The sequence below is a fragment of the Stegastes partitus genome, unplaced genomic scaffold, assembly GCF_000690725.1.
Source record: "Stegastes partitus isolate 25-593 unplaced genomic scaffold, Stegastes_partitus-1.0.2 Scaffold61, whole genome shotgun sequence".
NCBI classification, from domain to species: domain Eukaryota; kingdom Metazoa; phylum Chordata; class Actinopteri; family Pomacentridae; genus Stegastes; species Stegastes partitus.
The window spans coordinates 695,142-706,201 of NW_007577792.1; the positions used below are offsets into that span (position 1 = coordinate 695,142).

At 41.0% G+C, this 11,060-nt stretch overlaps 1 protein-coding gene and 1 non-coding gene across 2 annotated transcripts in view; one reads left to right on the forward strand and one right to left on the reverse strand.

The window, feature by feature from the left end:
- pard3aa (par-3 family cell polarity regulator alpha, a) overlaps positions 1–11,060 on the forward strand; it is a 397,502-nt gene that overhangs the window by 41,576 nt on the left and 344,866 nt on the right. The window contains exon 2 of the mRNA XM_008275899.1: positions 10,942–11,043. Within this exon, the coding sequence (XP_008274121.1) occupies positions 10,942–11,043 (102 nt within the window). The remainder of the gene's footprint in view (positions 1–10,941; positions 11,044–11,060) is intronic.
- On the reverse strand, positions 3,579–3,650 carry trnaw-cca (transfer RNA tryptophan (anticodon CCA)). The gene has a single exon. It is a non-coding gene; the product is annotated as a tRNA-Trp (tRNA).

Here is an 11,060-nt window from a genome sequence, read left to right on the forward strand (position 1 = left end):
GACTAGACAGCATAAGCTGTCTGTACAGCAGAGCCAGTCAATTATCTCATTTATAATCTCAGACCATGACCTTAAGATGCAAAGTGCCCTCAGACGACACGAGCTGTGATTTGGCACGACATGAATAAAGCTGAATTGATTGTTATGTAGCATTGACACACCCTCTGCTATGAATATGTCAGTGATATACGATTGTTCTGTTTTTCTGTTAGATGAAGTATGACACACAAAGCAGCAGCTCTCCCTGAGGAGTCTTAGCAGTAGGCTGCTCCTGTTGTGCAGCTGCTTTTTTACAGTTCTATTTACGTTCTCCTGATAGGGGCAGTTAACGTTTTGGCAACGATAAGGAGCTGGGGAGGATTGTGTGTGTGTGTGTGTGTGTGTGTGTGTGTGAGGCAGAAAGTGTTGGTGACACTACTGTTTATGACTCAGAGGGGAGAACATACACTCTGTAAATCACAGCCATTATGGTGTCGCTGAGTGGGAGGTTGAGAAGTTGAACTACTGGGTTCTCCTTGTGATTCACAGGGAGGTCTGTGCTCCCAGAGGTCAGAGGTCACAGTGTAATGGTAGCTTCTAGGCTCCTTGGTCAGACGGTGAAACTCTGGACGTTGTGCAGTCGTTTCCAAATGACTTGCTGAACTTGTAGATTTTGGCAGTGACCTTTTGGTTTAATTCTGTCTAGATTATTTCATCATTTAAACGTCCTGCAGTATGACTCCAGAGCTTTCCATAAGCACTGGCTGTTCTCATATAAGTCCAGCTTTTGCTTTTATTATGCATATTTTTTATTTTGAAATTGCTTCGATTAAGAAGTTGCGTGACATTTTAGGATCACTGGCCTCTGACCTGTACGCTCAGCTGTCCTGATGAGTCGAGGGCAGCGTGTCGTCTTCATGTCTGATGTGTATTTTAGCAAAATATCTGATGATGAAACACATTAAGGCCTCTTCAGCAGACAGGCTTCTTTGTAAAACATCAGAAAACACAGATGGCAGCAACTTGATGATGAAGTGTTTCCATATACGCCACACAGCAGCTGTCTATGGGCTGAATGAATGAATGAATAAATGAATTATCTTTATTAACTTTGCTCTTTTTGCAGCAGAAGACGACCCAAAGTTGAGCTGATTGATTAGATTCAGATGATTTGAGTCAAGTGAGACGCATGTTGCCATTTTAAAGTTATTTCTGCCATATTTATTTTAAAAATAATTTAATTTAAGACCAATACATATGATAAGAATCATGCTCCCCTTGAAATGATCTTGTTTATTTTGAACAAGGGTGTGTTAATGTTTATAGTCACGCACTACGATAACCATCAACCTTGACCATAACGTAAGAATAAAGCAGGTCTAATGACTTTTTAAAGCAAAAGTTCTGATCGGAATGGGTTTAAATATTAACAGCTATTTACAGATTTACAGAAGTTGAATTCTTCTTGACAATAATTGTTGACAATCAGGTGGGTAAGGTCCTTAAAGAATTCAATAATTAGGATCAGCGTATGTAATGGAGTAGTGGTATTAGATTCTATCAGAGCCACTGAATTTAGGCCTTCATGGCTGCATTCGGACACTTACATTCTACCGGCAGACTACTGTAGTCCTTTGGAAAGACCACAGTGACGTGTTTTAGTAGGCAGCAGAGTAGAGAAACTCACTTGAGATTGCATCCCTTCTTTACATTTTGCTCAAGTGCTCTTAATGCAGTTATTCATAAATGATAAGTTGTTGTATTGCAGCATAGAGCCCAGAGTTGGATTAACACGTGTCAGATATGTGTCGTCACATAAACACTGCAGGTTTGTTGCATTCCTACAGACTTTGAACTCAAGAAACAAAACTGCCATGAAATGATTTGGCATAATTACAGTCTTCAGAAGTGACCTAACAGTTGAATTTTAACCATAAAACACATTGCACACCGGTAACACTTTAGTAGCTCATGTTTGTGGAAAATATGAGGACAACTACACAAAGTGACATGTTTTAGGGCTGCAATAAACCAAGTGTAGGGCCAGTTCATCTATATACAGGTGTGAGGCTGGACCTCTTTAAGGAGACTGGCTGAGCTCTAGAACAGGAAATCTGTTTTGCACAAGTTTCATAAAGCTTTATGAAGTTAATTAAGTCCCGCCATGGCGTGAGCTGGAAAAGCTTGTGAAAACAGGAAGCTGCAATGATTCATCTAAGTTTAGACCAGCGTTCTGAGCACTATCAATCATTATGAAAACTGGCCACGCTCAGGATCAAAATAGTGAAGTCAGTGTGAAGAAGCTGCACAAACAACTGACCCAGCATGCCTCCCTGACAAACAGATGTGCTCACACATTCCTGAGTTTAAGTCTAATTAGCTAAACACTGTACGTGTGTGTCAACAGAATAGTTTTATGAAAGGATGCAGTGGAACTGTAAACGAGACGTGGACTTTGGATAGCAGTCATTCAGATGTATTAATGTACCGCAGAAAGGCCGGAGTGGATGATGTCGTTGTGGAGTTAGCATTTTGTGACCTCTGGGATTTAACAGCAAACATCCATCCATCCATCATCTATACACCGCTTAATCCTCACTAGGGTCGCGGGGGGGCTGGAGCCTATTTCAGCCGACTTAGGGTGAAGGCAGGGGACACCCTGGACAGGTCACCAGTCTATCACAGGGCCACAGTTAGAGACAGACAACCAAGCACACTCACATTCACACCTACGGACAATTTAGAATCACCAATTAACATGTTTTTGGACTGTGTGGGAGGAAGCCGGAGAACCCGGAGAGAACCCACGCTGCACAGGGAGAACATGCAAACTCCACACAGAAAGATTCCGGTGCCCCCACCGGGACGCGAACCGACAACCTTCTTGCTGCGAGGCAACAGTGCGAACCACCTGCGCCACCTTGCAGCCCGACAACAAACATACTCACATTTAAAAAGTGTGCCCCGTCCAGGTTGGTTTTAAACTGCAGAGCTTCTGAGGCCTTTGTTTCTGAAAGATGAAGTCGTGCAACCACATTTTAACTTACAGGTGAATCAAACTGGGACGACTTCATGAACTGAATTCTGAGTACACTGAATTTATTACTTGAGACATGCATGAAGGTATTTTGAAATAAGTCAAATATAAATATATGTTTTTTCTATTCTGCAGTACAGTGGTTAGCTTGTGTGTCAGTAACACCAGGAACACTGTGACAAGATAATGAGCACAATATTGTTCCTCTGCGTTACTTCTCTTTTGGCAGCTGCTCACATACTTATCACATCTCACTCACTTTCTCAGTTTACAGAACACGGCTTGTTGATGCCGTCTTTAGACGATAATGAACGCGATCGCATTTCATCTGTCCTGTAAACTGCGGCTACTTGTGGTTTGTGAAACAGCATCGTCGTACTTGTTCTGTGTTTAAAGGATCTTCCCCAGATACTTTACATTCTCCGGTGTTAACCAATTCAGTACTATGACTGCTATCTGCACCACACAGAGGTATTCCACTGTCAGACCTCATCCATGTGGCAAACCTGCTCTACGGGTGAGCGAGTGTTTGTGCTGAGGCTGGTCAGACTTTAAAAATCTCTGACCCCGACGTGATTTGAACACGCAACCTTCTGATCTGGAGTCAGACGCGCTACCGTTGCGCCACGAGGTCTTGCTACTGCTGCTGCCCTCTGTATTTGAAAAATCTATCCAGCCGGTGATATTGCCCCGCTGGGAATAGCGACATTTGCTGGAGCTAATAGCAATCATAAAACACACACACACACACAGGCGCATGTTCTCCCTTTCTCACACACACTTTTTTCCCACCCTCCTCCCTCACCAGAGTTTCCTCCGGGGCAACAGTCTTTGTGTGGTCTTTGACAGGAAGAAGCAATCCGCTGTGGTACAATACAAAGACACAGATACAAGGGTGAAGAGAGCTGTTGTCTCGGCTTTTGTCGCAAGTCTGCGTGTGTGTGTGTGTGTGACAGACAGACAACAACAAGCTCTCTGTTTCCCTTCACCTTCTGCGATGAATCACAAAAGGCAGATACCTGATAAGACAGTGGTGGCGGTGTGTCACTCATTCAGTGCATGAATGAAACTCACAAGTGACTGAACAGGTCACTGGAGCAGGAGCTGGATGACCGGCATGTGATACTCACTGGCACGACCGGCAAATCTGCTCACATTTAGGTAAATCTGTCTATGTATGAGTGGTTGCCTTGTGCGAGAAGGCTCAGAGTCCCACGCTGCTGATTGAACAGATTTAAAAAATCATTTTTTCCGGCTTCGATTAGGCTAATTAATAGGAAAAATAGCTGGAATAGTTTTTTAAATGTCATGTTTTGGTCTCATGAAATTAAACTATGATATTCATTTTTTATTCAGCTTTTACCTGATGTATGTTTTCATGTATTTATTCTATCTATTAACTGTGTTCTCCCTGTTTGTGTCTGCTTGTGTTACTGCAGCATGGGTGAATAGCCAACAACAAATTTCCCACTCATGGGACAATAAAGTTAATCTTGAATCTTGAGGAAATTCAATAGCAACTCTGGCTAAGATAGCAAAAATAAACCCTTCATCCTTTACATTCCTGTGCTGTTGCATTTAGCAATACTACATGAAGACAATTCACACCTCGTATTTAGCATTTTATGATGGATTGCAGCTCCCTCTTCGTGGGCTCGTGACACTTTTGACAATTTCTCAAGGACTTCTTGAAGAAACATTTATCAGGTGAAGACGTTACTGCAGTGTGTCAAGTATATTAATGATGGTGAAGTTCTCAGCTGCTCGCCTTACGTTGCCATACCTGTCAAGTGTCATATTTTGGAACCTTCCCTGGCATCTCATATTTCATTGTGACACAGAAATCCCATGGATTATCAGAGTATGTGCTGTGTAGTCTTAGTCCCAGGTGAAAATGCTACATGTGGAGCTGCTGTTGTTCAGGTCTTATGGCTGACCTTAAAACATTTGTACTTGAACTGAGAGTCTTGTGCAGCAAAGTTGAACTTCACAACATATTGACGTAACCTTAGAGTGCCAACAAGTGCTAAGTCAACACTGGTTACACTGGTTTATACAGGTTCTCAATAATGCTTCTTCCTGTTTGCAGTGAAGGTTGACAGATCTGTGTTATTACGTTTCACTGTGTGCTTATGTCAGGATGTCTCTCAGAGCTGGACTTGGCAGTTGGACTTGAGATGCTTTGTTCCTCTGTTGTTGTTTTCCCTTTTATATATATATATTTGCATTAATAATAATATAATACAGTGCTTACCTAATGTCTGTTTTTGACTCAAGATTCTCTGAGGTGATGAAAGATGTCTTTTAAAAATAAGGCTGTATGTGAAACTTAAGCAGCAATCAAATGTATTCACACCCTTCCATTAAAGAAAAGGCAAAATTCACAATAGTCACTCAAATAACTAGAAACCGAAAAAAGTAATAATAAATAAAAATTTACTAAATTATAATTTAGTGAAATAAGACATTGCTTTTCAATTGGGGTTAAAAAAAAAAAAAAAATTAAAAAAACTGTCCCGGCCAAATGATAGGACTTTGCTGATGAGCAGTGAAATCCACATCCCTGTCAACAGGTGCAGAAGTCTGACTGAGAGTTACAGAAAACACCTGATGGCAGTGATTGGCTCAAAGGGTTGTTCAACTAAATATTAGTTTACAGGTCCCATCATGCTTGTTTTTTTATTTTATTTATTTTAATATTTCTGTTGAACCACAATTCAAAAGCAATGTCATGATTTTCATCAAATTTTTATTTATTATTACTTTTGTCATTTTCAACTTATTTCAGTGACAGCTCTTCTTTTCCTTCTTTAATGAAACGGTATGAATAAATTTGAGGCCGACTGTACTTTGTGGATGTGGATTTTGTTCCTTTGATGCAAATGGAATTCTTTGCCAGGGTTAAACATTTCTGATCATCAAAGATTGATTTTCCATCTGTTTGTGGAAGGGCTTTTTGAATGTAAAGATATGATTACACTGAATGCATTTGGAGTCTTTCTTCCTTTAAGCACGTCAAGGAAGTTCTCCACTCAGAGCAGACGACATCAGGCAGTTTCGTCCTCATTAATGAAACCGTGTATTCCAGAAAGTATATTGGTAGATGCAGAGAAATGCAAATACTGTGAAGTCACTTCCCTACGATAGACTGGTGACCTGTCCAGGGTGTCCCCTGTCTTCACCCTGAGTTGGCTGGGATAGACTCCAGCCCCCCCGCGACCCTAGTGAGGATTAAGCGGTGTATAGATAATGGATGGATGGATGAAGTCACTTTCCTGTCTTGCTTTTTGCTTAGTACCAGTGGTAGCATTACTAAACATAAAGCATATTCTCATGGATGTATCCTCGTGAGACAAATATGTCTTTGTCAGTTACATTTGAAAAAACAAAAGGATAGCATTATTAAAATAAATGACTAACTTGAGATCTTTGATTTTGATGATCCATGGTGGCGTTAATCTGGTGAACCCAGTTAAACCTAATTGACCTAATATTCAGCTGTAGTGACGTAACATGAAGTCATGTGGCTACTATTACATCGAGCTGTTATGGTAAAACATACAGACACTGGTGTATGTACGAACTCCTGCAAGAAAACTAGTGAAGGACACATGATAAGGCCTGGAGGTTGTGAATGAATGAACCCAACACCCCAAGGAGGCAGTCAAGTTCTCACTGGTCAGTGTCATAGCTGGTTTTCTGTTGCCAGGGGACGTCTGACAGGCTTGTTTCATAAAGATCTGAGCACAGATGTGAGAGCTGAAGTTTGTAGAGTGAAGGAGATGCACTCAAACTGAATTGCGAGACATTTGTACAAACATATGTGAGTGCAGATAAACAGTTTGGAGCAGATTTTTTTACTGAGCAGGAGCTGTTTGAGAAGAAAAGCAGAGTTTTGAGGGAGAATATTACAAAATCTGACTGTAAAATGAAAAAAAACAAAACAAATACAGCTCTCTGATTAAAACACAGCGCTCTTGATTAAAGACAGGAAAGTAGCTCCATGAAGTACACACTAGCAGCCAGGAGGCTTCATGACTTTGCCGTGTAATAGAACACCCAGTCTTGCATAAAATGTTGATTTACTTGCAGAGATGATGGCAACGAAATGAGCCGAGGCCGACTGCTTAGCGTGCTAACACTTTATCAACTCTGCGCCTGTCCTCCCTACCCGCTGGTCCTGAACGCTACAGTAATACAAATGGCTTACAATGCGCTCTTTGTTGGAAGGTTCTGCTCCTCTTTCTCTTCAGTCCATTTGTACTGGTTTCCAGTTTAGCGTTTGATTAAGCCCATATGTGCCTGTATGTGATGTATGTCATGAAAGTTTCTTCGCTTAGGCACACTTGAGATTGCTCTGCTCACGGAAAGTCCATGTTAGCAAGCATGTAATGAATACCAATCTCTATGTATTAGTCACTGTTATATTTATTAATCTGATGTAATTTAAAAGAATCCATTATATTGCAAACACAGGACATTGTCACCCCCCAATAAAACCAACAAAACAAACCAGTTACACACAAAAAACAGCAAAGCTTCAAGTGAGAACCATCATCATCAAGTTGCAAATATGGTACATTCTCCAACGTGACCCAAGTCGGCAGGGTGGGAGAGGAGACGTGGTACTAAGAAGTAGGTTAAACAGGATTTTGGGACGGTTTCGTGAGCTGAATGACTAACATGACCAGCTGTGTCTCACTAGAAGGGCTTACTAGTACTTACAAGTATCCACCAGGGGAAGAAAAAAAAAAACCTGTAGGCATCATCTGAGACCTTGCACCAAAGTATTCAGAGATGACCCCCAAAATCCAGTCAGTCAGCCAGTGCAGCAGTAATGAATCCTTGGATTTTTTGGTCCGCTGGAGGCAAAGCACCAGTGACGTAAGACTCCTACATGAAGTCAAATCTAAACGGTGCTTGTCCAAGTCAAAATCTTCCATCTCGAGTGTATTTTTGCAGATTAAGTTTTTTTTTAGCTGAGCTTCTATTAGAAAAATTTGTTCCTCGTAATCCGTGTGAGGAACAAGCCTGGATGAGGAGCGGACTAAATGGAGCGTGTCAGCGTTTGGACGGTTTCCGTTTAAAGCCGAGGGTCACTTTGTGGTTTGTAATGACTTGCAGAGATCATCAGTTTCTGTGGTGTCTTTCTTGTCCTTGTTGGTTTTCACTGTGTTTGTCGTGGGGTTGTATTGTTTTGGCATTTTCCTTTTCTTTCCCTTCCAGAGTCTTTCAAACCCAGACAAGCATGTTGGCTTTCCCCTGTGGATCAACACATGAGATAATCCATATAAACTTTCCCTAATGGCCATAACATGCACGCTTCTTTCAGTGGTCGTTAAACTACCTAACTCTCTCTTTGTTTCTGATGTTTTTTTTTTTTGTCTTGTCTTTTGGAGAAACAGCCTGATGAACTCACCATATTTTCCCTCTTAATAACCTCAAAAGGAAGAAAAATACCACACAGTCATTCCCCTCATGATTTGGACCATTTTCTCTGGTGAACCGCAGTGAAGTTCAGTACAACAGAGCTGTGCATGAAGGCATTTAACCACAGTCCTGAAGACGGCTCAGTTCGACGGAGAAAGCAGGAAGGGAGTGAAATAGAGTGAGGACAAAATACAGACAAAAGCTTGAGGAGGTTCTTTCATAGCACGGTGAAGGAGGAAGGACGGTCGCTGAGCAGAGCGGTTTGTCTTTAGCCTCCTGCCTGACTAGGCCATCATGCTTCACTGCTTGTCGGCTATGAGCTGGGCAAAGGCAGACTGTGGGAGAGGAACATGGAAGGAGCAGGGCAAATGGAGAGAATGGGAAGCTTTCTTCAGCTTTTTATTCCTCAGCATCAGTCATCCAAACCAAACACGAAGGCCTTGTCCACACTAATACGGATATTTTCGCACGACGAACATTTTCCTCTACATTTGGGCCTCTCATCCATATAATCAGTGTTTTAAGGTCATTCAAGCTGAGTTTTTTAGTAATTGCAGATTTTTAAAAACTATGAGTTCAGACATGTTAAATTGAGAGTTTATGAAGTCGCACCTTCCAGCATGTGAAGCAACTTTGCATATCTTGTGGTTTTCTCAACAAACTCCACTGTTTTATATGGACAACATGTAGTAACTAGATTTGTTTTTACCTTGTTAAGATGTTGTTATAGTGTTTTTTTATATGCTACAAGACATGAACTGAGTGAAGTGAGCGCACAATGACAAACTGCAGAGTCTCAACAACGGTCTCCAAAACACAGTTTCAAACTTCATAGGTTTCATATGGAGCAAACCTAAATAAACAATCCTGTGGACCTGCGGGGTGGGGCTTCCCATTTTACTCTTCTTCTGAATATTTTTCCAGCTCAAACATGTATGGCTCAATTACTCAGTATTGCAGCCTGCTGCTGGGCAACGCTGAGTAGTTTTACAGCAGAGAGCCAGCGTGCTCGAGCTGCAGCCAGTGGGTAGTTGGATGATCTACGGTGAGAGACGTCATAGATGTTTTAGAGGAAGCAACATTGCAAAGTTCATTTTCAAGCAGAAAGGGATTCTTTTTATGTCAACACATTTAATTTTAATCCATAACATTATTCCACATAACTAAATAGTTTTAATTTGAATTTAATTTGACTTTATTTTATTATTATTGTTCATTTTTTCAACAAAAAACAAAAACTGTAAAATTGTAAATTGTACATATGGAAGTCTTGTATTCTTTTTTTTCCTGCTTGATTTTTACTTCTTATTTTTATTCCATTATTTTTTTTGTACATTCTTATATAGTTATTTTGTGCTACTGTGATAAAAACAATTTCCCTTGTGGATCTAAGTCCAAATTAGGCACCAACCTTATCGTATCATGATAAAAGGAACCCCACCGGCTTAACTTCTAAAGCCATCTTAGCTTCTGACACTTCTGTAATTTGAGCTTGTGTCATAAAGCTACCATTAAATTATGTAAAACGAATTAATTTACTATATTGATTCTTTTTGACACCCATAGAAGATGGACAGACTCCTAACTTTACCAACCTATGAACTGTAAATCCTCAGAGGAGTTCGGGTTAAATACAACATTGTATCAGTACAGCAGTAATTTCTTAGAGTAACACAGTCTACCTATCCCTAACCTGAAAATGAAGAATAAAGGGTTATGAAACATACAAGGGTCGGACATATGGAGGAACATGTAGCACCCTCCACACTGTACACTGCCTGGTGCAGCATTATATAAGAGAAGGAGTCTCTGATGATGTCGAAGCACCAAATATTATACACAAGCCTCAATTAGAATTTCAGAAAAGCCCATATTTATATCCTTCTTGTCTCCAGAAAGCCATATGGATTACATTTTGCTGGTTGTGTAATCTGAATTGTTGAGTTGTTCATAGTAAGGTGAGCTGATCTGGAACTTTCTCTGCTACAGGCTTTACTCACTGCATTATGTATACGGGGGACGATGTTCATATGTTAATGCAAACCAGCTTGTTTAACTGACTGGGGAAGGGTGGCGGAGTGCTGTCGTCTTATTTGCATGTAAATGTACCCATAAGAACTGATGAATATTACATCTCCTCCTCTGCCTTTATCACGCTGCTTCTCTTTCTGCACACACGGAAAACAGATCGGAGCCATATGCTTAGCTTGCAGGCCATCCGTCAGGAGATTAAAATATTTCATAACTAGTATCATGATGTCAATCCATAACCATGTCAGAGCCGCTGTCTGCCAGCTGACTGGATCATTATATGAACCACATGCTGATTAGATCAGCTGATTCCTAAGGAGACACAAGCTCCTAATTCTTTTGACCTGGCACAGCTAATATGTTGTATGGCTTTACTTACATAATGCTGCAAATCCTAAGACTGTATGGTGGAAATACAGCTGATCTCATTACAGGGCTAAGACTCTCTCTTTTCTTTCTTTTAGGACCCCGGCTATTGGGTTCAGGTCCACAGGTTGGAGCATGGAGATGGAGGCATCTTGGACCTGGATGACATGCTGCGTGATGTGGTGGACGACAAAGACAGGGTGAGTCAAAGTGTGTG